At 52.2% G+C, this 26,799-nt stretch overlaps 8 protein-coding genes across 8 annotated transcripts; 1 reads left to right on the forward strand and 7 right to left on the reverse strand.

Annotated features, from left to right (window-relative positions):
- Positions 1–380: 380 nt before the first annotated feature.
- On the forward strand, positions 381–2,648 carry PODANS_6_11240 (uncharacterized protein; the record flags this gene model as incomplete). Its single annotated transcript, XM_001906762.1, has 1 exon — positions 381–2,648. One exon carries the CDS (start codon positions 381–383, stop codon positions 2,646–2,648), a length of 2,268 nt encoding a protein of 755 aa, XP_001906797.1.
- A 525-nt stretch (positions 2,649–3,173) lies between these two features.
- PODANS_6_11250 (uncharacterized protein) lies at positions 3,174–4,999 on the reverse strand (the record flags this gene model as incomplete). Its single annotated transcript, XM_001906763.1, has 3 exons — positions 3,174–3,762; positions 3,820–4,615; positions 4,672–4,999. The coding sequence occupies 3 exons, from the start codon at positions 4,997–4,999 to the stop codon at positions 3,174–3,176; spliced, it is 1,713 nt and encodes a 570-aa protein (XP_001906798.1).
- A 645-nt stretch (positions 5,000–5,644) lies between these two features.
- On the reverse strand, positions 5,645–7,418 carry PODANS_6_11260 (uncharacterized protein; the record flags this gene model as incomplete). Its single annotated transcript, XM_001906764.1, has 5 exons — positions 5,645–5,824; positions 5,881–6,359; positions 6,417–6,468; positions 6,542–7,202; positions 7,291–7,418. The coding sequence occupies 5 exons, from the start codon at positions 7,416–7,418 to the stop codon at positions 5,645–5,647; spliced, it is 1,500 nt and encodes a 499-aa protein (XP_001906799.1).
- Positions 7,419–8,261: 843 nt separating this feature from the next.
- PODANS_6_11270 (uncharacterized protein) lies at positions 8,262–9,452 on the reverse strand (the record flags this gene model as incomplete). Its single annotated transcript, XM_001906765.1, has 3 exons — positions 8,262–8,652; positions 8,718–9,304; positions 9,360–9,452. The coding sequence occupies 3 exons, from the start codon at positions 9,450–9,452 to the stop codon at positions 8,262–8,264; spliced, it is 1,071 nt and encodes a 356-aa protein (XP_001906800.1).
- A 1,133-nt stretch (positions 9,453–10,585) lies between these two features.
- PODANS_6_11280 (uncharacterized protein) lies at positions 10,586–11,881 on the reverse strand (the record flags this gene model as incomplete). The annotated part of the gene is made up of 1 exon (XM_001906766.1): positions 10,586–11,881. The coding sequence occupies one exon, from the start codon at positions 11,879–11,881 to the stop codon at positions 10,586–10,588; it is 1,296 nt and encodes a 431-aa protein (XP_001906801.1).
- A 4,695-nt stretch (positions 11,882–16,576) lies between these two features.
- PODANS_6_11290 (uncharacterized protein) lies at positions 16,577–18,730 on the reverse strand (the record flags this gene model as incomplete). The annotated part of the gene is made up of 4 exons (XM_001906767.1): positions 16,577–17,300; positions 17,374–17,919; positions 17,997–18,100; positions 18,203–18,730. 4 exons carry the CDS (start codon positions 18,728–18,730, stop codon positions 16,577–16,579), a joined length of 1,902 nt encoding a protein of 633 aa, XP_001906802.1.
- Positions 18,731–20,009: 1,279 nt separating this feature from the next.
- On the reverse strand, positions 20,010–21,037 carry PODANS_6_11300 (uncharacterized protein; the record flags this gene model as incomplete). Its single annotated transcript, XM_001906768.1, has 2 exons — positions 20,010–20,731; positions 20,794–21,037. The coding sequence occupies 2 exons, from the start codon at positions 21,035–21,037 to the stop codon at positions 20,010–20,012; spliced, it is 966 nt and encodes a 321-aa protein (XP_001906803.1).
- Positions 21,038–22,018: 981 nt separating this feature from the next.
- Positions 22,019–23,023, reverse strand: PODANS_6_11310 (uncharacterized protein; the record flags this gene model as incomplete). The annotated part of the gene is made up of 1 exon (XM_001906769.1): positions 22,019–23,023. One exon carries the CDS (start codon positions 23,021–23,023, stop codon positions 22,019–22,021), a length of 1,005 nt encoding a protein of 334 aa, XP_001906804.1.
- Positions 23,024–26,799: the final 3,776 nt, after the last annotated feature.

A 26,799-nucleotide genomic window follows, 5' to 3' on the forward strand; every position in this document is an offset into this window, starting at 1 on the left:
GTGCACGGAATAGATGGGATGGCCACATCGAGGGAGGAAGCGGGGCAAAATGTCGCGATCTTGCCCCTCACCATGCGGGGTTTGACGTGACAGTCTGGGCGGTACTTGGTGTTTGCGTGTGCTTGTCCGGAGAAGAGCGGGGTCGGGGACTGTTCCAAGATCCAGATGCTTCGACGGCGATCTGCAGCTTCCGTGCTTCCATCGGACCCCTCCGGCGTGCCTTTCTTTCAAGTCCATATGTAGTGACCCCTCCTCTTCCGCCATAACTTTCCGCCTTCCTGAACCTCCTCTTATTTTCTTGCCAATCACCCCCCAACATCCCCAACACCCCCAACACATACATCAGCAACCTAGGTTTGTTTTCATTGTATACTGCAAACATGGGAGAGTGCCCGGTCAATCACACCAAGTCCGCCAACGTCGCCGGCGGCGGGACACGCAACATTGATTGGTGGCCCAACCAGCTGCGTCTCAACATCCTCCGCCAGCACACGGCCGCCTCCGATCCTTTCCACAAGGAGTTCAACTACGCTGCCGCCTTCAAGTCTCTCGACTACAATGCCCTCAAGAAAGACCTTACCGACCTCATGACAAACTCGCAGGACTGGTGGCCTGCCGACTTTGGACACTATGGTGGTCTCTTCATCAGAATGGCCTGGCACAGCGCCGGCACCTACCGGGTCTTTGACGGTCGTGGAGGTGGTGGTCAGGGCCAGCAACGCTTCGCTCCTCTCAACAGCTGGCCCGACAATGTCAGTCTCGACAAGGCCCGCCGCCTGCTGTGGCCCATCAAGCAAAAGTACGGCAACAAGATTTCTTGGGCCGATCTCATGCTCCTGACGGGCAATGTCGCCCTCGAGTCCATGGGCTTCAAGACCTTTGGCTTTGCCGGTGGTCGCCCCGACACGTGGGAGGCCGACGAGTCTGCCTATTGGGGTGGCGAAACAACATGGCTGGGTAACGAAGCTCGCTACGCCCACGGCCAGGAGGGCATTGCCGGCAAGGGGATCGTCTCGGGCGACGAATCCAAAAAGAACCACACCGACATCCACAACCGCGACCTCGAGTCCCCTCTTGCTGCTGCCCACATGGGTTTGATCTATGTCAACCCCGAAGGCCCCGATGGCAACCCCGATCCTGTCGCTGCCGCTCGTGACATTCGTGTCACCTTTGGCCGTATGGCTATGGATGATGAGGAGACGGTGGCCCTGATTGCCGGCGGTCACACTTTTGGCAAGACACATGGCGCTGCCCCGGCCGACAATGTTGGCGCCGAACCTGAGGCGGCCTCTATCGAACAGCAAGGCTTTGGCTGGAGCAACAAGTATGGGTCGGGCAAGGGCCCAGACACCATCACCTCTGGCCTCGAAGTCATCTGGACCAAGAACCCTACCAAGTGGACCAACCAGTTCTTTGAGTACCTCTTCAAGTACGAGTGGGAGCTCACCAAATCTCCAGCTGGTGCCAACCAGTGGGTGGCCAAGAATGCGGAACCATTCATCCCCGATGCCTATGACCCCAACAAGAAGCACCTCCCGCGTATGTTGACCACCGATCTATCTCTCCGCTTCGACCCCGGCTTCGAGAAGATCTCTCGTCGCTTTTTGGAGCACACTGACCAGTTCGCCGACGCCTTTGCCCGCGCCTGGTTCAAACTGCTCCACCGTGACATGGGCCCTCGGTCACGCTGGCTCGGCCCCGAGATCCCATCCGAGGTTCTTTTGTGGGAGGATCCTCTGCCCCCTCTTGACCACCCCGTAATCGACAATAACGATATTGCTGCCATCAAGCGCGAGATTCTTGCCACTGGTCTTGCGCCGCAGAAGCTCATTTCAACCGCTTGGGCGTCCGCCTCTACCTTCCGTGGCAGTGACAAGCGCGGTGGTGCCAATGGCGCACGCATCCGCCTGGCTCCTCAAAAGGACTGGAAGGTCAACAACCCTGCCCAATTGGCCGAGGTCCTTGGAGCCTTGGAGGACGTGCAGAAGAGATTCAACGAGCAGGCTACGGGTGGCAAGAAAGTGTCGCTCGCCGATGTCATTGTCCTGGGTGGTGTTGCTGCCCTGGAGCAAGCTGCCGGTGTGTCGGTGCCCTTCACCCCCGGCCGCACCGACGCTTCTCAGGAGCAGACTGATGTCCATTCGTTTGAGCATCTCGAGCCATATGCCGACGGCTTCCGCAACTACGGTCATGGCAATGACCGCGTCAAGACTGAACAGTACCTCGTTGACCGGGCCCACCTCTTGACTCTGACGGCACCCGAACTCGCCGTGCTTGTTGGCGGTCTCAGAGTCCTCGGTGCCAACTATGATGGCTCCGACCATGGTGTCTTCACTGCCCAACCTGGCAAGCTCACCAATGATTTCTTTGTCAACCTTTTGGATCCCAACACCGAGTGGACCAACGTTGATGGCAAGGGTGAGGTCTTTGAGGGCAAGGACCGTGCGACTGGCCAAAAGAAGTGGACCGGAACTCGCGCTGATCTCATCTTTGGTTCCCACTCTGAGCTCCGCGCCATCGCTGAGGTGTATGGCAGTGCTGACGGTCAGGAGAAGTTTGTCAAGGACTTTGTGGCGGCGTGGGATAAGGTCATGAACCTTGATCGGTTTGACCTCGAGCAGGGTGCTGGATCGAGCCCTAAGCTCTAAGTTGAAAACAGCTGTGTATCATGGCAGGACTGTAATGCCGTCAATGAGTTAATGAATTAATTTTCTGAAGGCTTGTGCAGGGTAGAATTTGTTTTGCCGTTCTGATCATAGGGGTCAGGGCTGTATATCAGCGGCGGGAAGCCATGCCAGATCAATAACTGACTTGACCCCCAAATGTGTTGTGGTGTTTTTCGTTGATTCAAGCGAACATATCTAGAACAAATATCAAAGTTCGCATATGGGTTCGCCCATTTTTCAAATGAATACTCCTTCTGGTACTACAATTAGGGACCTATATCCTCAGAATTACATGCTTTGATAAAACACAACAAACAATAAGCAAAATGCTGAACCATGTTGTTCTTGATACAGAAGGACATCCTACCCAGAGGGTAGGCAAGGTGGTATATATCTCTATAATACCTGTCACTGACAGCCAAGCACATCAACTAACTCATCATTCAAGTTCGTCATATAAATATCATCATGCATTAGAATGTGTGGGAGACGAGAGACATTAAACCCTTAGAGTCCCCTGGTCGGGTCCAACATCCGCTTCGCGTTCCGGGCTAGAAACTTTTGTCTGCATCGGCTGATCGGCTTGATTCTGCCCTCCAACTTGATATCAACAGGGGTCTTGTACCCGATGTAGTCCACCAAAACCTGGTCTTGTGTGTCGAGAACGATGGGGTTGGTAAAAGGGGGGTCAAAGAAATTATCGCCCCCACTTGCGAGGAAATCAAGTGTCACGATCCGATACTCGGCAGTCTTGTCTAAGGGCTTGCCGCCAATCGTGACAGCAACCAGCTTCGTTGTTGCAGTTGCATCAGGGTTGTACTCGATGACAATTCCGCGGCTGACTTGTAACAGAGAGGTCACGGGACGGCCATTGACCTGGTTGACTTTGGACATGATGCCCTCGAGAGTCGACCACAGGCGTTCACCGGACATGGAGATCTCGACAATGGCATTGCCAAAGGGGAAGGACGTGAGGACCTCCCCTCTGGTGATGGGGCCTTCATCGATAGTGGCACGAACACCGCCGGCATTGATGAGCGCAAAGGCCGGGGCAGTCTCGGGGGTGGTGTTGTTGACTCGGTATTGGAGCATGGCGCTGCAGGTTCCCACCGTCAGCCCACGTCACGGACACATTACTGCGAGGGCAACTTACTCGGCCATGAAATTTCCCAACAAACATTCCTCCAACAGGCACCGAGACTGATCTAGCACCACCAAGCTTTCTCCTACGACTTGGGCAGCAAACTCTTCGAACGGCTTCCTCCACTGGTCAATCTGGCTCTGAAGATTTTCATCTTGGGCTGTTGTGTTGGTCAGGTGAACCGGCGCACCATGGTAATCCAGGACTCTTCCATCCGTGTCGTAGGTAACATCAATGTAGCCGAGATATTCTCCCCAGCGGTAAGCCTGCACGATGAAGACTTCTTCGCCCTCAGAATTCTCAACAATGGTTGGGTACTTGCCCACGGCACCGGCAAAGTTTCCCAGTGGGGTATGGCTGTGGCCGCCCATGATCAAGTACAGACCCTTCGTCTCTCGCGCGAGCCTCTGGTCCTCCTCATATCCAATGTGAGTCAACGCCGCGATCCTCTTTACTCCCAGTTCGCCTCTCAAGTAGTCAATCGTCTCCTGTACGCTTTTCACAGGATCTTCAAACGTCGTTCCCGGGCCGGGATTGGCGATTCCTGGCGTTGTCTCGGTCGTGACACCGATGACGGCCAGCTCGTACTGTTCAAAATAGTGAAAAGGCTTGATTGTCTTGTTCAGAACCGCATGGTCGGACTTGATATTGGCGCTGACAATAGGAAAGGTCAGGTTGTCAAGGAACTCGCCCAGGTGATCATCGCCGCGGTCAAACTCGTGGTTCCCCAACGTCATGGCATCAAAGCCGATCTGGTTGAGCGTCTCGGCGATTTTCGAACCGCCATAGTATGAGAAGAACATGGTACCTACTCCAAGTCAGCAATCCAAATCACTTGATATTCCACCTTGGACCTCAACTTACCTTGAAACTCATCACCGGCGTTTAGGAGCAACGAGTCCGGGTGCGAAGGGCGGGATTCGCCGAGGACATGCTTAATGCGGGCGTAACCACCGTAGCAGCCTCTCTCTGGACGAGTGCAGTCGGTGCCTGAGGAGGAAAACTCGTCGAGATGGGCGTGTACGTCATTGAGATGGTAGAATGAAATGTTGTAGTTGCCATTGTCGTCGATGAAGCGCTTGGAGAGCTTGCGGCGGCTCACGAGGTGCTCCGGAGACCCCACTTCCTCGAGAGCGATAGAGCCAGCCGTGGCAACTGCTGCCCACAAGAGCAGGCCCTTGAGGGAATTCATCTTGTACGCTGGTTTACAGACGATGGAGCTCACTCAGAGGCAAAAACGAGTGACATGAACCGGGCCTATGAAGAACAGACAACAGCGCCAAGGATGGGACAGAAGAGACGCATTGCAACAGAACACGCGCCTTGGGTTATTATACCCGTCCCTGGAATGCGGTGTATGATAATGATCGACACGGCGACATGGAACCTCGATGTCGTCTATCGGTTCCGAGGATGGCAGCCTCAAGCTTGTGAACCATTCTAGAGCTGAGAGTTGACCTCTCACTGGCTCGGGGATGCTGACTGGAACGAGCTGATGATGAACCAGCAGAGCACAAACCTGTCCGACCTTCCCGTTTAGGCGTCCGAGTCGTGCCAAGATGGCCTTCCCGAAACAGCAGCCGATGCCCTATCAGTGGCGACACGTGGGGACAACCGCAACGATTTCGACAGCGGAAATTGCCAGATGAGCCTGAGTACCTAGCATAATCATCGAGATCATGCACGTGGAAAGGCGTGTTCTGCTATTTGCAAATCTGTTTGGCTGAGAATGAGCATCTGGTTATATTACGATTAGAAGCTATGGCATGGCTGTGGCGTTACCCCTGCTATCATCCGAGTCAACTACAAGGCCAACAATGTGACACCAGGAGTTGGTTTAGATATCATGGCCGCATCCCAGGTGTCTCTCGCCCAGTGCCTCGAGCTCCTCGATACGGACAACATCCGGTCCCACGTCGCGCATGCGGATAGCGGCGAACATGGATGCCTTTTGCTTGGTCTTGGGGATAAGCTTGGTGCCGTCGACGGACAGAACGCTCAGCATGTGTGCAGCAGCCTAGAATATTCGCGTCAGAACTCTGATTTTCTCGAGACATGTGCACAACGGCTAACCTTGGCGTTGATGGTGATGGTCTTGGGGTCAGGATTGTTGATCGTGTCACACGCTTGATGGTAGCACGGGTCTTGCTCCACCCCGGTTCCAGTATGGAGGAATCCAAAAGGCTTGTTCAGAACCTGCCAAAACGAAGCGTAGTCGCTCCCGTTGGTGACCACAGCTGGGGTGACGGAAATGCCCTGCTTCTGGAAGTGCTCGTTGTAGATGCGCTCGATGACCTCGGAGCCCGGGGGCCCAACGCTGCCGTGCGAACTGCCATCAGCATCGCCGACGCCGATGAAACCCTTGGCAACCATGTCAAAGTTGAGGTAGGCCAGAATCTGGTCGGCCTCCTTGGTGGTGAGGCTCTGCGTGTAGAAGCGAGATCCAAGGAGACCGTTCTCCTCGGCACCCCACCAGGCAAAACGGACCTTGTTCTTGGTGCGATAGTTGCTGGCAGCTTTGAACAGCTCAAGAAGCAGACTGGTGCCGGAGCCTGGGGCTTTGTCAGCTAACTATCCCGAGAACAACTGAGCGCGGCGCATCGTCTTACCGTCATCATTGATACCGGGACCAGCTTGCACGCTGTCCAAGTGTGCGCCGAGCTGGTTACACACACGTCGTCAGTCGGCATGCAAATGTCTACACCGTCAAGGTCCCAGCAAAAGTGCCACCTACCACGACGACATTGTCCTTGTCACCACCCTCCAGCTCCACAAACACATTTTGTGTAATCCTCGTCTCAATAACCTGGGTCTGCTGGAAGGTAGCCTCCAGAGTCTCGCCGGCAGCAAGACGCGTCTTGATACGTTCGCCGTCAACCAGGTTGATGAAGCCACCAGGAACGTGCTCGGGGTTGGGGGCCGACAGCGAGCCGGCCGTCACATTGGTGGTAATATCATGGTAGATAATGACAGCCACGGCGCCGGCACGGGCAGCAGGTAGCAGCCTTCCGGCAAGGGTACCGCCGGTTGGGCAACGGAACCTCTGGACCAGCACAATCTTGCCCTTCACGTCCAGATCGTGGTAAGAAGCATCATCACAGCCAGCGGCACCCTCAGGTCCGGCCACAATCTCGGCCGTGATACCTTCGGCGCTCGTGGATGGGGAGTATGTCAGGCCGTAGACGTAGATGTCCTCACCGGCAACCCTGAGCGAGATGGACTCGACAAAGTTGAACAGAGCTGGGAAATCTTGCTTCCATGCTTTGGCGCCCTTGACCTTGGAGATCTGAGACCATACGAAATCGACCGAGGCGGCGTATCCCGGAAGGCCGAAGGCGCGGTTTCCACCGTTGGCAAAAGCGATCGTGTTCAGTCGTTCGAGATTGAACATGAGGCTGCGACGGCGCCCAGGCACCCCAACGTTAGTATTGCCCAGGCCAAGGATTAAAGCAGCACTAGCGGATAGGAATAAAGGGCCCTTACCCCTTTGTGGTGATTTCGGACTGGAGCTTCTTGGAGTTGATCAAGGGCTTCTGCTTGCCCGGTCCACCGTTGGCGGCGACGGCCGAAGCCAACGACGCAAGGGCCGTGGCAGTCTGGAGGAACTTCATGATGCCAGTAACAATATTCCGCAAAAAGGACCGACAACCAAACACCAGCACGGCACAGCGTGACAGGGGCAGACCTCCAGCTTTTATCTGCTCCCATGGCACCCGACCTTCCCCGCGCTGGCCACGACATGGCGATCATCTGTTTTCTCTGGGTTTGCGGCAGGTGTTAGGTGTGAATGGCGGTTGCGATGCATGCATGTCTTGTGGTATCGGGATGCGGCAGGTGGTAGGACAGCAGTTGGAGGGTCCCGGTTCGGTAGCGCGGGAATATGGGGAATCGGACCGGAGGGAAGCTCGGATCGGGAAGGTCGAGGGAGCTTGGAGTTGCCAAGCACCAACACTGCGCTTGGCCCCCGCCGTTGTCTCGTCGTTGCAGTGCGGAGAGAGGCCCACCTGTGATAAGTCGCCTGCCCGATTGCGCGTTTGTTGATTTTGCAGTTGGTTGGCTGTCTGAGTCTGCCTCCCGTCGTCGTGTGATTATCGAGGGATGGTTGTCTGTTGGGGCAAGAAATTGCTGGGGAAGAAAAAAGGAAGTTTCTCGAGAGACGGACCTGGGAGTGAACGACGTCAGTGATCTGTGCGCCACCCGGGGTACCTGCAGCATGACAAATTCCCCGTCGCGTCTTTTTCCCAGCGACATCAAATTACTCTGTGCTCTGTACTGTTTGGATATAAGTGGATTGCTTGCGCTTCACTGGTGGTATCATTGGGTATCATAACAACAACTCGGCACTGGTAGAAATACACAGAGTGCTCTTTTAATGAAAGACATCAGTTGGACACTCCCTCGATCTCGTCTGCCCGCTCGGCTCCACCACCTCGGTCCCCACGCCCTGGTCCAGATTACCAGCCTTCTCGCCTTGCTGCTTTCGTTTGCGCCACTTGGGAATTTGCTGCAACGGCGTCCTGTGCAGTCAGCTCCGTGGTGTTGTAGTGGAACGACCGCTCCTCGAGGATGATGTACTTGCCGTCGGCATCCAGGTCGTTGATGGTGTCGAGGTTGGAGGCCATGTGCGACCCCGACTTGCCACGCTTGCGGCCCTTGTTCTTTGCATAAGACCCGATGGTGATGACAGTGTTGCTCGGTCCGGTGCTCCCTCCCCGGAGGCCGGCTGACTTGGAGTTGCCCGTCGGCCGGGCGGAGCTTCCGAGAGCAGACTTGCCAAACACTTTCCGGATCAGAGGGTAAGGGCAGGGGATGCAGGCGCCGATGATGACACAGTTGGCTTCAATGCTGTGTACCAAGTTAGCACTCCGTCCCCCTCTTTGCGTCCCCAACTGCACTGATCTTTCACTTACTTTGTCCAAAGAACCACGTCGTCGACCGTGTATGTAAAGTCTTTGACCTCCAGGAGGCCACTCAGCGTGTAGCACTTGTAGCAAGTGATGACACCAGCGCAATATCCGAAACCCAACGAGGAGGAAAGAGCCAGCTTCTTCCTCCAGTTGAGCTGCAGTTGGAACAGAACGACAGTGGGATATATGGCGAGGTAAAAGTCGAAAAGAACGGAAAAGATTCCCAGCGCCATGGCATAGTCGACGGTGATTTGCCGGTCCCAGCATTTCTCATCAGCCTCCAGCCACTGTGCGCGGGCCGGGGTGCACTGGGCGAAGTTGATGACGAGCATACCGAGGGCGAGGAGGCCGTAGATGATCGAGACGATCCACATGACAATGCGGTGGGCGCGCCCCGGGTTCAGCAGTTTGCGCAGCAGAACGACGACGGCAAACTTGGGGATCGTGAAGGATGACACGCCAGGAACGAAGGAAATAACGGTGTAATACAGGGCCTTTTTGACGTCCTCCTGGCTCAGCGTGTCCAAATGTCTGCCGCCGCCATGGGAGATGGCGGCGCCAGCAAGGCCGACGTAGATAATGCATAGACACTGTACTCGTGAGTTTCTCTATCCCCTGCTGGATCTTGGGGTCGCCTGGACTTACAATGGAAAACAGAGTGATGTAGTCGTCAAGATAGATCTTGCCCATCGAAATGACTCCGCATTTAGATTGCCGCCATGTCCTAATCCTGGACATCACGCTCTCCCCCTATAATCCCCGCTGAAGTAATCAACCGCCAACAACCAACCATCAACAACTATATCCAACAGTTCGACCCCAGCAATCACCACAACAAATACGTCTCTACATTGGCTCTCAGTCACAAGACTGGATTTCCAGGCAACACCACGTGGAGGTTGCAGAGTCCGATTTCGATGCCCGTCCCGGCCAAGGGATCTCTCGAAAGAGACAGACGTGATGGCGCCGAGGTACCAAAGCACTGGCCGCCCGCTCAACCAACCCATTAAAGGTGAGAGCTGCTCAACCACCCAAACAGATGATAGAGCTGGATCACCCACACAGATGACCCGAATCACCCTCACAGGTGATCGATGCTCACCGACCCATAAAGGTGAGAGATCAATACCGGTCAAACGTCCCCAAGAATCCAGCCAAACCCAGAGGAGTGGAGGAACAACACCGGTCAAACGTCCCCAAGAATTCAACTAAACCCGGAGGAGTGGAGGCATCCTCTATCGACCCGCAAAGGCCGCGAAGATCAACACCAACCAACGTCCCCGGTAAATCCTCAAGCAACCCATGAGGGCAGGAGGGCAGAAAACATGCACCAAAGACAATGACGCACTCAAACCATAAACAGGCGAGGCCAGAACAAACACACACCAGTGATGCGGGAGAGGCGGGATAGACACACACCAAGGATAATGACGACGACCATCAACCCATAAACGGGAGAGGTGGGAAAGACACGCACCAACAACGACGATGACGATGACCACCCCGTGGCATGAAAAGACAGGAAACAACACACCACAGCGACAACATCAGATCCTCCTCCCGCCTCATCAGCAACCCATTATCGCTTCGCCGCCTTCTTCTCCTTGTACTTTTGGCGCCTTGAACAATTTCGACACTTTCCACATCTCCCAAAGTGGATAAACAACGAACGGTCCTTCTCCCAATTCTCTGGACGAGGCTCTCCACAGTCGACACAGACATCTTTCTTTCCCATCTTGACCCATGCCTTGAGCCACACACTACCAGCAGTTCGAAATGCGCCCATTGGTGACATCTCGCCCTTGTTCCTAGTTTTGTACGAATGACAAGGATGGCAGAGAGTTTCTTCGCGGAGACCATGAAATTGAACATCATTCTCCGCCAACACCTGCCTGGTTCGTCCGAACCGAATTGACGCATCTCACCATCCAAGGGGGGACCGGGAAGCCGCAATTGTCGTTCTGGCACTTGTCCTCGTTGCCCGCATCCAAATAGGCATCTTGCTCGGCCTGCAGCTGGTCTTTCTCGGCCTTGACATTGGGATTGAGGTGGTTCTTGAGTTGTCGTGGTGATGAACCCTCGGGCTTGTCGACTCCATGCTTCTCCAGATACTTTGCACAGGAGGAACATCTGGACTGCTCGCAATAGCCTTTGAATCTGGTGGCCTTGAACTCTCCGCGTGGGACGTCGCAGGGAGGGTTCTGGCAAACATTGGCGTTGCCTGCGGCGAGGAAAATCTCATGGTCCTTTGGACCCCATGCAAAAGCCGGGAGGCCAACCATCGCTCTTTGTTTCTTCGGGTACGTATTGTAAAAGTCGCGTCCGATGATGACCGTTTGTCGTTGCCGACAGCGCCGACACAACGCAGCTTCCATGATGCCACGCCACTCATTCTCTCGGCCGTCAGTCGGACGTGGAACACCACAAAACTTGCCGCCACAGATATCGGGGTTGGTCTTGACCCATTCCTCATGCAGAAGCTTGCCAGACGAAACGCGAGGAACACCGCCGTATTGAATCCAAGCACCGTTCAAGCCGAGGTGTCGGAAGCTGGGCAGCTCTGATCCAATGCTGGCCGATACATGTTGACGCATTGTCGCTAAATAGTCCATGACGGAGGGACTGTGAAACCGGTCGCCGTGGAGCCCAGCATCGGGGAGCAACACAACATCGAGGAGACCCTGGAAGATGCCTTCGAGTGAAAAGACGTCCAATTCGACCCTGTCCCTCAAAGCGGAGATTGCGAGAACGCGGAAGTTGGAGGAAACACCTTGTTCTCGCAGTAACTGATAGTGGGTGCTCTTGGTAACGCTTCTCGACACCCCAAGTATCTTTTTGGCTTGGACGAGATGTTCTTTCACCCGACACTGAAGACCTCCACCATTCCGGCCGGTTGTTGCACACGAAGAACCGACATAGAGACCCTTGACGGAGTTGCGAGGGGCTGACGTGGGGACGTTGATATACACACCGGGCACCGAAAGATTCATGGGTACCTGGGGTAGATCCAGGAGAGTGCGTAGATCAGATGGTGTAGGGTTGGGCTTCCTGAAAAGGGAACCGAGAATGTACTGAGTCACCGACGGGATCATTTTGATATACCGATCGAAGACTTCATCAGCCTTGACGCCGCGGTGGGCGTAGTGGATGATCCAATTCCGACTCATTGGGAATCTTTGTACGTTACCGCCTTCAGCACTGAACTCCCTCAAGCGTTGCGCAGCCGCATCCTGGACAAAGTGGTAGGCTGAGCTCAAGATGGCACGGAAGAAAGTCGCATCCTCATCTGGTTGGTCGAAGGCGGCAAAAAGCTCAGGCGGAGGCCGATCCTTGAGGAAGTTTAGCTTACGACCTGGAGACTGGTTGGTGCTGTTGTCGTCGTTGTCGTCATCATCGTCGCGGTCAGTCTCAGGGGGATTCGTCTCGACAATACCCTCGGGGTCGAACAAATCCAACTCATCGGGCTCAAGAGGCGTGTCATCTTCCTCATCGTCGTCGTGGCATTGAGCATGTGTCGTTGAACTAACGAAGGCATTTGGTTAGAACTTGGAAGAAAACCCAAAGGATGATGGGACCTACGTGACAACAGCATTGTCCTCGTCGTCACTGTCAGGGACGACTCGTCTCCTCTTCTTGGACTGGGATCTTGATCCGGATGTGATCCGGCGTCGCTTGGAACCACGTAGAGGCTCGTCGTTGTCGTCGTCGTCGTCGTCTTGTAAACCCGTAACCGGAACGGGGACACTAAGGAGAGCTTCCGGTCATTGTCGAAAATGGCCCCAAGGGAGAGACCAGGCTGGGCAGGGGGGGAGGAACCGGTATCATCTTCGTCCTCGCTGTCAGGGACGACGTCTCTCCTTTGGCGTTTGGGCTGGGATGCCGGTCCAGAAGTGTCACGGTGTCGTTTGTAGCCAACAAATGGCTTATCGTCGTCATCCGAATCAATTGTTTGGGCCACAGGAAGGGGTCTGGTTCCAATACTACGAACTGCACCCAGATTAAACGTATCACGTCCAGCAAGAGGGAGAGGGGCAACAGGAGCAACAAACCAGAGGTACCAGAGGTACCAGGGGTGCCAGGGGCACCAGGGGCACCAGAGTTGGACGAACCAACCAGAGCATCGGGAACAGGCGTTCCCAGGCCAGTGCTGAGATCGTTCGAACGCGGCGACAACCAGGTTCTCATGAAGCGTTGCTGGGCCGCAACAGCAGTCGAGGGAGCGGCCGAGCGAGCAGCCGAGCGAGCAGCTCTGAGACGAGCGTCGGTGAGCCCGTTGGAAGCACGAGGAGAGGGGGTGGAAACCATTTCGAAAATTATCAAGTAAGTAGAGTGAATCTAGAGACGTCGAGCAAATTGAGGCTTCAAAGTGTGTAGATTCGAGTGGTTCCCTGTGTTCTAGCAACATCAAGAGAGGAAGAGTTCAACTTCAGTATCATCTATATTAGAGTCGATCCAGCAAGCTGGAAGCTCTTGCGTTGCTAATCCCTTTTTCCATACCTGCATCCCGTGTGATTCAGGTAAAGGTAATTGTCTATAACACCGGAAATCAGGAACGTACGGGGCAGTTTCCAGAACTTTGTTTAACCGTTGCCGGAGATGTTACGCCGAAGGGCGGGTTTCGAGCGTTCAAAGCTGTTTAGGAAGGCGCCAGGATATGACCTGATCAAATTCAGGTCCACCGAGTCATTATTGAGGTCAGCATAAACAGGTCGGTTCTCAAAGAACCCCATGAGCTGCTTTTAAACCAAGTCGCTTTACAAATGCCAGCCTTGCACCTTATCTAAATTACAACTTCCCAGTCGGAGTAAATATCATGGGATCTCAAACTCCAGCCCACATCGCTGCCATAGGTACCTTGGATATCTACTGCAGTCTCACATGCAGCCGCACCTACAAGTCCCGGTGGTTGTATTATGTGCCAACCTGGAACTCGATGGCTTTGATTGATTTTCGCTGAACACCCGAACCCCATTCTCTCAAACTAAGCCGCTCTATAAGTCCAAGCCTTCCACACGACTGTTGGGTTTCGATCCCGCTGCAAGCCCTCCATTAACCGACTCCTTTCTCTCCGGCTGAGACGACTTTTAAGTTTCGATTCCGCTTCAAGCCCTCCATTAACCGACTCCTTTCTCTCCGGCCGAGATGACTTTTAAGTTTCGATCTCGCTGCAAGCCCTCCGTGGCTGCCAGTTGATTGGCTTTAGATACCGTTAAACAACCTACGATTCAACTGCTATCTCTCAGACCGAGCCGCTTTGCAAGGGTAAGCCCTCGATCTCGCCTATCATCCCGCCTTGCGAGTGCAAGCCCGCCATGCCTGCCAATTCAACGACTTTGGATCCCGTTCAGGAACCCACACTGCAGCCGCTTTCTCTCATATCTAGCCTCGCCTGCAAGTGCAATCCAGCCGCTGTACAGCTCATGTTGAGATCGAGTGGTCTTAGCAATTTGAGCAAGTAGCTGGGTGGGCAATAGTGGAGTGCTGCCCCCCATGGGGTTATATACTCGAGCTCAGTGTCTTTCTTCCGTCCCAGTAGGGGACACCATCCAACAATCACCAACTCCGCGTTTAGAGATCACAAAGTAATCTCAACATGGACGTGGACTTGGTGAGGGAACCATCTGGTGCTGTGCAGCCAACAATCCGGGCAGGAAATCCAGTATGTATTAGCTGTCCAGTCCAGATGGTACTCGAGCTAATAACTTAGGTCTTTAATGGTGCAATGCATAACTGCACCATCCTCGCCCAAGGTGATATTCTTGGTAACAACACCACAAGCCCGCACCTCCATCATAAACATCACACCAATCCACATCGATCACGAGCTGGTCCGAGTCGAAAGGCTGGACGGCGCAAAAACAAGCAGAAGGTGAGATATGTCTACCCCCTTCGGATACCTTGAGCATGAGACTAACAAGAGTTGCTCTTTAGAAACGGCGAGAGTTCTATGGGGGGAAAATGCAGGTTGATACACCTGTTATAGCCCCTTCCCCAACTCTTGCGGCCCCTTCGCAGCCCCTTGCCCCTTCTCCTCCTCAAGTTCGGGAGGAGATAATCCCGATTGTCAATCATGAGGTGGATTCCGTGGAGGAGATGCAGCAGCTCTTCGAAAATGGTTTCAAATGTTTGAGCAATGCATTCAGGCTGGGGAACAATGCGCAGAAAGGACCAATCATCATGGGATGGAAGGATGTGAAGGATGTTGAGATGCAGGATGCATAGGGGTATATAAATCATTTTTATTCTTAGACTATCTTGACAACGACACTGGTACATAGTCCCATTAATCAAGAATTCCTTTTTGGCATTTCTGCATTGCTAGTTTAAGTCTCTCTAACTCTTCCCCAGATACTCCAGTATCTGCTGACGGGCGATGACGGATTGTCAGCGGATAGAACAGTTAATGTATCAAATATCATCTGGTGTAGTTGGATGTCTATTTTCTCTCATTATAGACGCCGGGGTTCGAATTAAGGAACGACCGTATTTTTAAAGGACTTTGGACGTTAACGAGGGTACTGGGCTTCGCAGCGCTCAGGAATGGAGTCGTCACTTTGATATGGAGATCTAGGGTTAGGGTTTCGAATGCCAAGTCTCAGGAGGTGCAGATTGTGGCCTGTGCGCGTCAAGTACGCAATTGTGGGGCCGGACGTGGATATAGTTGTTATCTAATCTAATCATCTGATCTTATTAAGGCATTCCGCGCATCACTGCATGTGATTGACAGCGCATCATCCGTGCATATCCCATCAAAAGACAAAGTCCAAACATCGCACACAGCCGAGGTCATGATTTGGCGATTGTTAAGCAAGTGGCCTACCTCCTCCGTTCCAATGGCCGCACTACCGTTTCGTTTTTAATCCATGCAAGGTTAATTATTCTCCGAACTGTGGCACTTTTTGTCAAAAGTCAAGTGCATGAATCCAACCACAGGGACTAGCGAGTTCTATCTCAGAAAGGCACTGATTGCTATAGAATGTGCCAAAATAGTGTATGGGATCACCGTTTTAAGTCTCTTACATCGGCGTGATATACCTATCTGGCGCTATAAGTTTCACTAAAGCCCATGATGGTCGGGTGTTAATCGGTAACCAGAATGCTATACTAACGGAAGGACGTTCTAGCGGCGTTACCTCCTACCGTACGAACCTATATAGCGACATAGTTATATTGAGCTTTATCGGAAAAGTCTTGGAAAGAGGCGTGAATAATATAGGCCAAGGATACCACTAGTCCAGCACTACTGCAGTTCCAAACTTCGAATTATTATCTTTGCTACTAATATAAAAACAAACCCTGTTTCAGGAAATATTTATTCGTCGAGGGAAATGGATACGGGGAATAAAAGGTTAGTAGTCCCGAATACTATAAATTAAACTATAAGACTGCCACCAGGAGACATAACGGCTCTTCATTAAGTAGCTTATTAGATAATGATACCCATTTTAAAACAGTCGAGGAAGTATTGGTTGTGTTTTACATACCCAGAAGAGCTATCATGCGCAATTGGCTCTTGACTTTGGTCTCCCAACTGTTCTCCTTTTCCCATGTCGTATGATTTGGGGCTATGGTCCACGGATTTGAGGTTAGTCTTAAGTCTAAAATCCTCGACAGGATGACAAGTTGATCGGAGGAAAGCTTCATCGTTCTTCGTGTTAAATATGCAGCAATGATAACGACCTTAGAAGCTAAGAGGTACGCCTTTCAAGATACTTAATATACCTTAAAAGATCATTGTTAAGTGTGAAAAGAGGGCTAATAGGTCTTGGAGAATGTCAAGTAAGTATATGTATGAAAAGCCATGTTTTATTTCCCTAATTTCCTGTCTTCAAAGCTGTGTGGTGTTGTTGCCCATTCACTGATCAATAAAACGCTCCCTCATCCTCATCAGACCACTCGACAGTCTCATCTAATTTCAGATTATCCTTGACCAGTTTCTGCAGCCTGTGGATCTCAGGATCATCGTCCACGCTCCTGACCGTGACCACCCACTTGCTCCTCACTTCCCGAATTGGTTCTTTCTCGGTCGATCCTTGATCCTTGTTATCGCCAGCCCGATCGCTAACAGTTTGGGAACCGGCCTGGCCGTCTTTCTTTTTGTTGTTTTCTTCGCTTTTGATTCTATTGTCGTGCTGATTGCCTGGAAGATGATGGCCCGCGTAATCACGGTCGTAAAAGAGTACCTCGCTCTCAAGCAAATTTCTTTCCTGTGGTCGCATCTTGGAGCGGAGTAGTTGAAGGGTGAGGCGATCGAGATAAAATGAAGCCGATTGCTCATAGAGGCCTTTGGCTGCCAGCAGGGGCGTGGATTGGGTTGCTTTCAGCTCGCTATTGTTCTCTTCGTGTATCTCATGATTCTGGGAGACAATGGCATGGACCTTGCTCAGGGACCAAAAGCCAAGAGTGTTTAATGGCTGGACAAGAAACTGGTCTCCGTAGCTAAAGCCGTGGCGTAGGTAATAGAAGCGGAGTAAAGTTTCAAAGTTGCAGGAAGCGGCTTGCTTGATGGTGTTTGTCATCTCCACATTAGAGGACGTCGGTGTGATAGACTCGTAACGATTGGCAAGGATATTTTGGTAGTTTGAGCTGGATGAAACCCATTGTCAGATAAAAGCAGACACCGGCTTGCGGCAAGATGTGAAAAGACTCAAATACATACTGCAGGAGAATCTGGCTTGGAAAAACAATCCTCGGGGGAGTTAGAGGGTCAGGCAAGGAATCAAACCACGCCTTAAGTCGAGCGTAGAACTCGGTGGTTTGCTCCAGCTGGGTTGACGGAAGCATGGTGGTACCTCCCTCAGGCGAACTCTGTCGGGACGAGCCAAACCGCTCCATCCACATGTCGTTCATGGTGACGCGAACTTGGCACTGAGCCTGGAACTGGTAAGGGAAATGTGTTGTGTGTAGTTTGCTGTCTCCTGGGTACTTCAACCAAATCTGGCCATACCATTCCGGATTGGTTGCAGGATCAGGGAGCGGAACATCGGGGGGCTTTTTGATGAGAGGTGGTTCAAACAGAATATAAACATGAAGCGCCTGGAAATTGAACAATGCCCAAGCAGTGAAGTTCCTCGACAATGTCTTTCTTCTCTGCTTTCCGTTCACGGGGCCGTCCAGGAAGGAGTCTCTTGGTGGTGATAACAACCCAATTTGGGTCGCCATCTCTACTGCCCATTTATAAATTAGTATGCAGTATGCCCCCAGGCTGTAGCTTCATACCTCTTTGTATAGCTGAACCCGATTTCGTCCATGGCGTTCATGTTCGTATTCACGTTCATCAACATCGCAGCCTGAATCGTGGTTAATCTTGGAGTGTCGCTCTCTAGTTCCCACAGTCTCTTGGCCTCAGCCAAGAACTGGTAGGCAAGGTTGTGAGGACTCCAATACTGATATCGATTATGAAATGAAGGGTAAGCCATCTGGAATATTCATAAGTCCAATCAGAGCTAATTTCGTTGCAAGTATATGACTCCGATTAGAGCACTTACGCTAGCATTGGCCAGGACCGCGTTGACCAGAAGAGAGGAGCAGCAGCCCCGGCGGCCGGGGCCATGCGCCATGTCTTGGGGAAAACAGTCCTTCTGCAAGACAACTATCCATTGATACTCTGCTGACAGCCAGGCCGCGATAAGCCTTCGCATCAATACGTCATCTGTGCAAACCACTGTCCACTTCGAGGGGAAAATGTCGTTAAGCAGTGGCTCAATGATTTCGGCGGCATGGAATGGCATAAGATATATGCTCTCTGGTCTGGGTTCAGGTGAGGACGAGCTTCTCGGTGAGTCGGTTGTGCGTTTGTTGGTGCATGTTGACATCTCAAAGCCACTGCGTTGCAATGCAGACCACTCATAGATACAAGACTCGATGTAGGGGTTGTCGGGGCGATACAAGTGAGCCGGCATCTCGCTAACGTATGGGAAAACATATCGGAAGCGCATCTCGGGTTTCAGTGACAGCTGTAGAAGTAAATCCCCTTCTTTGATGCGGCGTAGAATACTTTCTGGGGGACCTCCCATCCGGATGCGCTTGAAAATTTCAGCAGACTCAATGTCGGATCTGTCTCGAAGAAGCTCGTACAGCTCAACATAGACGGCGGCTCGCGCCTCAAGCTCGCCAAACTTGCGCTTGAGAGCTTGAGAATGCGTCTCATTTCTTACCGATGTGTCGTACACGCACGGGATATCTGCATTCACGCAATAGGCACAAGACGGACGTTCGGCATTGCACTGTCGCAAAGGCACCTAGTTAGACGGGATGGAGTTCTTGGTGGATGACATGGGTAGGGGACCAAACAGACCTTTGCTTTTCGCTTTCTGCAGGCTTCACAAGCAGCCGTGGTGTATGTCCTCCTGCGACGCGGTACCTGAATCTCGGATCCTGCGCGCGCTGGCGGGCGGGGTGTGGGGAGAAGCCGGCGAAGTGTTGGCACCGCCTCTGGCTCCGCGTTGGCTCCAGCCCTCTATTTGGAGCCACTCGTAGCAGCCGGAGGATTGCCCGGCGAGTTGGATGGGCTCATCTTTTCTGTTGCAGCAGGTCTATGAACCATGCTGCAGTGATCGTGGATGGTGAGAATGTGTTGTCGACCGGTGCTTCGAAGGTGCCCAAGTCATGCTGCTATGGCTGGTATTTGTTGCAAACCACTCACAAGCGATTTGGATAGGTATGTCGGCGCGTCCCAACATCAATTATTTTGGGAGCACTGCTGAAGCCATAGCCAATGCGATGTCGTGGGTGCTGTCTGAGACGCGCTGTGAAAAAAAGAGGGGTTGCGCGGCGATCACCATACGCGGAATGGGCACCTTTGTCTAATGCGACAGAGAGAATAGCATTCAAGGTTTCCGACATGCACAAAGCCCAACCCTATGTTCCCGAGCTAACCGATGCGGCCCGATGATGTGGTGTCTTTGTTGTATCCAGCCAATGCCATTTTCGGACCATTTTCGGACTTGTCTCCGGCTCCTTGCGCTGCACTCTGGAGCGCCGATCAACCTCGGAACTTACGGGCCATGAAAGATTTGTTGGGAATAGGGAACTACATATCATGAAGTGGCCTTTCAGAACGGGGGTTAGGGTTGGATTAGCCCTTGACACCACGTCGTGAACAGTAAGCTAGATTGAAGACTGCACCACAAAACTAAGGCCTTGAAAGTTAATCACATGTAGTGACCTGGATGGTAAGTTTTAAATTTCTAGATTTAAAGCGGAGGCTACATCTCGCTCGGCTTTTCTATCAGGGGATGTAATACAAAAAGGCATAAAAACACTATAGACTTTCACTTCCTGGCTGGTTTAAATTCATGGCAAGCAAGTGAAAAGCCCCCTCAGCTTGTTCAGCACAATATCTTGCTTTTCCTTCGGCGCGGTTGTCTTGTCATTGGCATCCCCCACGCTCACCGACACCAAGCAATCATCAGAAAGAGCCACACTGGCCTCCAAAGGCAATCGATCCGTCCCGCAATGATACACGTCTTTGGCGCTGAACAAGCCAACATTGATCCGGCTGAGCACAAATTTGAAGTTGTGGGGATCAGTGCACTTTCCTTCGACCTTGGGCAAGTTGACATTGAGGAAAACATCCTCGGGCAAATAAGGCTTGCCACTGCTGACCACGGCATCGACGAGCTTGCTGGCCACCTGCGCGTACACCAGACTGCGAGTCGGAACGGGGGTCGTGTTCCAGGCAAGCGTGCCACTCGACAGACCAGAAAAAGCAATGGCAGGCACTCTTCTCTCCTTGGCAGCAAAGAGGGCTGCTCCAACGGTGCCGGAGAAATGCACCTGGACATAGACGTTGCTGCCGACATTGGGTCCTGAAACAGCAAGCTCGGGGGCCTGGCCGTTCCAGAAAGGAGGCGCGATGGTGTCGATGCCGTAGCGCATCGAGGTGACAGGAAACGAGTTCACCCAGTTGAGACGGGGCGAGGATTCATTGCGGCCGATGGGCTGGTTGGTGTTTGCCGGGCAGGAGTCGTATTGGCAAGCTGCGGTGCGGGGACTGGGTTCCGCGTCGGACGATGCTGTCCAGGATGTGATGTTAGTCAACATCATCCCATGACAAGGAGCTGACAAACAGACTTACCCGTTCCAGATTTGTTTTCTGCCGGTGCCGCTAGAACCGTGTCATGACCGGCAGCAACAAGAGCGTCGTGGAAGGACCGTGTATAGAGCTCTGCCCAGCCGTCATCGTTGGCATGGATGATGCGGATGGCCTCTGTGCCGAGCGCTGGCAGGAGAGCAAGGAGGATCTGGGAGCGCATCTTGAACGTCTCGACACCGGGTAAGTTGACTGGGACTGACAGACTAGACCATCGGCTTCGAGCCATCCTTTTTATTCATGTTTTGTGGTCGGCCCGTTTGATGAGGAAACCGTCAACCTGATGAAAATGAAATTGCCCGTCTCAATGCTTCGAGTTGGCTACAGCCAATTACAATTCGCCGACTCCTGCTTGCCACTAGCGCATGAAACCCAAAGAGCACGGTTTGGTGGTGTTTGTCTTTTGATTCGGCCATCAACGTTGCACGTGTCTCGCCGCCAATTGGACTGCTGGGAAAAACCATGAGAGTTTGGGCAGGTGAGACCACCCACGTTTTTTCATTGTGCCTTTTCAATCGCTGGTCCCTTGGAATGCAGCCTTTGGGGCCGAGCCTGGAAATTGTTACAATCTGGGGTTATGACCTCGGTATAATACCACCTCTCTCGCACGTGCAGAGCTCAGTGTCAGCAGGTGATGTCGCTACCGTTTCTCAAGGGGCCACAGCTTGGGTCATATCTATCGCAAGGACAAGGCTTTCCATGGTCCATGTTCATTGTGTCACTCGGGTTTCAACCATTTGCTATATACTCCACCGTTCTGGATGGCCTGTCGTGATCGGCGTCTCGCCCGCTATTGCCCCTCGGGCCGCACCCGTGGCTTGGCAGCCGTTCACCGTCATTTTCGGATGCGCCCGGGAACTGGGAGCGGGTGAGAGCCGACCTTCAAATCATTCCAGGTTCCTGGGAACAGCACGGCCTGAAGCTTGCAAACGCCATATCACGTCATTCCAAAAGTCTCCGCGACTGAGAAGATCAAAAGCTCACGGGACATGACCGATGCTTGAAGCGGGAACCAAAGCTGGAAGAATACTGGAGTCAGAACCTTGCGACAGTGAGTCTGAGACATAGCGTGATGGGTTAGGTACCTATCTACCTTTGTGTAAATAAGAAACTATACCTTTCCAGTATCCACCTAGCTTTGCAACAAACTCAACTTCATCAACTCATGAGCCCTGTTCGGCCAGGAGTGCCTCAATGGGGCAAAAACAAATCAAAACCGTGACAGTGTTGGTAGCATAAACAAGACAATGAGCCAGAAGCACCAGGTCCTCCACGTGGCGTAGTCCGCTTCCCTGTTCCTCCTCAACAGCCCGTTCATCCCGATACCGGCTCCAAGAAGGACTGGAACAACAAATACCCATAACTTGAGCCTCCAGAAATAAGCACAGGCGAATGACCAGGACAAGATGAAGGCACCGATGACAGCCCTGCACAGCCCATCACCGATCAGAATGGGCACGCTCTTCCTCTCCCGCAGTCTATCCCCGACTTGATCCTTGAGGTCCTGGATGTATCCAGTGGTCAAGATGACCGCTGCAATCATGACTGTCCACAAATGGCCCTCGTCATTTACCGTCCTTCCCACACCACCAGCAAGTCTCAAACTTCCACCGTTGAAGCCCAAAGAGCCGGCCGCAATCAGTGGGTCTCTGAGCATGTGGTCGCCACCTCTCAAGTCATTGTACATCCAGACCAACACGAGGATCCACATTCCCTCGGAGAACACCCCAAGGTACCAGTTCATTGCCATCGCCAACGGTATCGAGCTGAGCAACAATAATCTTGCGTGTTCCATGGTGGCATATCCACTAGGTATGGGCCGCCAGGGCTTGTTGATCCTGTCTTCCTCGACCGAATCGGCGCCACGCTGGTTGGCGAGGTCAAATATGAAGGTCATATACCAGTTGTAGATTATCACGATAGGTACTCGCCAGAGGACCTCAGAGACGGTGGGCCCTGTTTCGTCCGAGAACAAACGAGGCCCAGCGAGGGCACCAAAGATACCAAACGCAGAGTTGGGAAGAATAAATGTTGGAAAGTCGTTCTCGGTAAACTGCCAGATGAGGAAGGGTACACCTTTTATCCAAGAGAGGGGGGTGCTGTTGAGGACGGGCGAGTGTTGTGATTGCTGAGATTTGGGAAGGAGAGGTGAGCTGGGAGATACGCCAGTCCATTGGCTCTCCACATCCTGACTTGACTTATCTACTTGTCTCATTTCGCCGGAGCAAGTGATAAGAAAGACAGCTGAGAGGTAAAATGAGGTGACGTGAAGAGAGAAGATGCTATCTGGTAACGAGCACGCAACAGACGGTCGGATAGGTAGGCAAGGTATCCCTCGAGAGGAGCTATATGGGACGGAGCGGCCATCGTATTTATCTTGATCGTCCTATTTCCTGACTCGCGACCCCCGCGTGTGTAGCAGGAGCCAGCACACTGACAAGAATAGGTCCTGAGGATCGTCTTACTGAAAAGGAATAGGCACTTCAAATCGGCCCCACTGTCACACTGGCGGCACTGGAAGATAGAGGCAGGATCCAGGGAACGGGACAAGGGTAGGAAAGTAATAATGGCGCAACTGTTCGTCTGTCGGATGAAGTGTTTCCTCCTTGCCGGACCCCTCCTGTTCCAAGGACCCCAGGTCAACAGCGGCTGTTCTCCACTTCGGGAAACATGGCAAAGCCCGCAGACAGACATAGTGGGATATGAACTTTTCCAAAGCAGACCCATATCCACAATGCGCTGACGAAATCGTATGTAATCAACACTCAATAGGGTGTTATCACCATGTGAGCATCATCCGGAGCTCGCTGGCCAGATCTGCAAGACTCACAAATCACACATTCCTCTGCCTGAGGATTTCCAAGCAATCCATACCCAAAGAGTAAGGTAAAGCACCACAAGGTATCACTTCAGTCTCATCAAGATGCAGCGTATGGTATGCAGCCTGCAAGCGAACCCCTCGTTTTGGCCGCATTCTTGTTGCTTTCTGGACCTGAGAGTTCGGGTACGCGCCGAGGATGCCCCGAATGGGGATAGTTGTCCATTCTTGAAGTGTTCAATTTTCCGGCCTGTTGTCGGGCTCCATCAGATGGCGCCATCTAAGTTTACTTGCGGAGTATTGACACTGTGGCACATGCTGATGATGCCGCAGATTGTGTTTTATTTCGTTGACTCGAAGGCAATAGCTTAACACCAACCAGCATGATGATCTCTTCCTTGTACACCGCTCCACGTTTCCTAGCCCCTCTGGGCATCACTTGCATGTCTTGACCGTTGTTGCCCCATATCTGCGGAGACGGGCCCCTGAAGAACCATCCGCGTTTCGAAGCGAAGCAGGGGTCCAATCTCGACAACCACACGTTGCTCGATGCCCTTGTATAGGTAAAAATTCCTCTTCCCTAGTCCACGGACCCTTTGTTGGAAATAGGTAGAATTCCACCCTAATAAGAGAATGAATATATGCAAATTACTAAGGTACTCTATAGGTAGGTAAAGTTCGCAGATGCGGCTCGGCCCTACGGAAGGCTTCCGGCTTCCCCTGACCCCCCAAATTCAGGGCAATCTAAACCAGACCCCCACTCTCGAACCCAAGGTTCCCTCCACCAGTGGAGCACCACAGCAAAGTCGAACTGGGGCGATCGTCAATCTTCCTCCTCTCCATGGTGTCCAGAACGAGAACATCACACCATCGGACGGCCCGCCCCCTGCTGTCGTATCCAGAACCCTTGACCCCCTCGTTCGTGAAGTCTGAATCCAGTGCTCATTGCCGCTAAGTGCATACATACCTGGGTACCTTGACGTAGGTACATCATCCTCCGTACAGAGTACATGAAGACAACCTGGAACCTCACGCGGATAAAAACGTGGAAAGCCGCGGGGTCCTTGGTTGAATGCTACCCCAGCCACTGGTCCTTTTTTTCTTTTCTTGGCCCAATGTCGAGTTCCTTGCAGCATCATCTTTGCAAAAGGTGCCATGGAACAACGGCTGCTACTGCAGTCCATGACTCTTGATGGCTCCTCGGGTTTCCTCATCAGGAGCGTGAGGGACATGATAATGCATGATGCTCCATGACCTAGTCTACATTCTGCACAGTGTGCCCATTTAACCCATTCATACATGCCTGTTGCATATGCATACAAGGAGGAAAACGCAATGGGAAAGGGTTGCAGTACACACAGTGCTAGCTGGCCTGCGAACTCTCTTGTTGATGCAAATCTCCAATGCTGGCACTACACGTATCCCGGCACGCTCTAGACAAAATGACTGGTGTTACAATATCTACCGTTCCATGTAAAGAATCAGCGTTCTGTCTACGGGTATGTTTTTCGACTAATCAACTATTCTTTAAGGCCAAGTGACTACCTATCTTTTGAGGCCTGGTAGCTATTTTTCAAGGCGTGGTCCAGAATATAATGGGTACCTATGCGTTGGTTTACTTTTACAGTCCCAGTTATTTTGTCTATGGTGTGTCTGGGAGCCAGTTGGTCATGGTCAAGATGGCAAGGATAAACGGATCTGGATTTCATGATACTAACAGAATTACCTTATTCTCTTCTCAATCCGGTCGCGCTATAGCTGCACAGCAGTCTTGGTAACTACTAGCCCGTAGGAACCTTGCTTGAATTCATTGACCGATGGCAGAGATAAGACGATTGTGCCTTGGCTTGTGTGATGGTCAGGAATTGTTTACACAGTTTTGGATGTTGATCGCATGCCTTTCGAGCCCTGTGCTATTGGTAGCAAGAGCGGTGAGATCTCATGGAACACCATATAGGGTTAAATGGGATTATATGGGTATTGTGAAATGCCCTGGGTCCAGTGAATAGTGCATGTGTGGTCAGCATGATCACTTATGAACCGACAAGTGATCGTTCGAATCATGCATGTACTCTCTGATCGGTTGATAATCTGTGTCTGTCTCCTACTGACAAAATTATCTCTCAACTGGCGAGATAGCAAAAATATCGTAAATAAATACGTGGGATTGACCCAATCTGGGATAACATCTGTCGCCGACATAATGTTGCTGGGCAACTTTATAGCCCCAATCCCCCCCTCAAAAGTTCTTGATCACCTGTAGCTGACATCGCTCAGACTTCAAGGCTCCCAGGTATAATTTAATGTATGCTGGAAATGTCAACGCGGCGTTGGAGCAAACCCACCCCCATAACAGGTTGTCATTGGAGCATGGTCTTGAGGTATATAATACGTGATATTCCTCTATGGAAGCCTTCAAGGGCGAGTAAAAGATTGCTCGGCACTTTGAATAGCAAGTACTGTTATGCTCAATGCATTTATTTATGCCAATTGTCGGGCAAAGTTGATCAGTTGGATTACTTCTTGAGTGCTTACACTGTCCCATACATGCCGGTCCGTTAATCTTGACGTTGGCGGCGGCCAGTAAGAGAGAGCCTTATGTCGTACAAAGTGATAAGGGGCAAGGAGCAACATCACAGTTGACCTGGCAACCTTACGTTCTCCACACAGAGTGCAAGAAAAGATTCAAAAATATAACTTCAACAAATAATGAACGAATCCCCACAAATGTTCAAGCCTGTAATCCAGAACAGGGAATGTTCGAGAAGGTTACAAATATTCGCCAAGCTATCGGCAGATGGTCTTGCGACTTCCATTTCCCAACGTTACTGCATCATTCCGCATCGTGTCTTTCCGAGTCCATGTCCCGAGCCCGTCAACAGGACACGTGTTAATTGTTCCGTTAGACAGTATTGATGTAAATTAAAAAGTCCGCTGAAACTTGGGAATTTGGAGGGTTTGGGTGGTGCTGCTACCGCCCGGTAATTAGCCTGTATCAAAATGCCAGAACACCAACAACGAGACCTGCCGAGGATCTCGATCGGGGTCATGATGAAGCGTTCAGAATTAAAAGGAAGCACTGTCTCCTCACATACCAATGGCAACTTTGGAGTTCCCAAGTTCTGCTGTGCTCTCCTCGACTCTCACCAAGCGCTTGCCTGCAAACTCGCAGA

Source organism: Podospora anserina, chromosome 6 (assembly GCF_000226545.1).
Source record: "Podospora anserina S mat+ genomic DNA chromosome 6, supercontig 1".
NCBI classification, from domain to species: Eukaryota; Fungi; Ascomycota; class Sordariomycetes; order Sordariales; family Podosporaceae; genus Podospora; species Podospora anserina.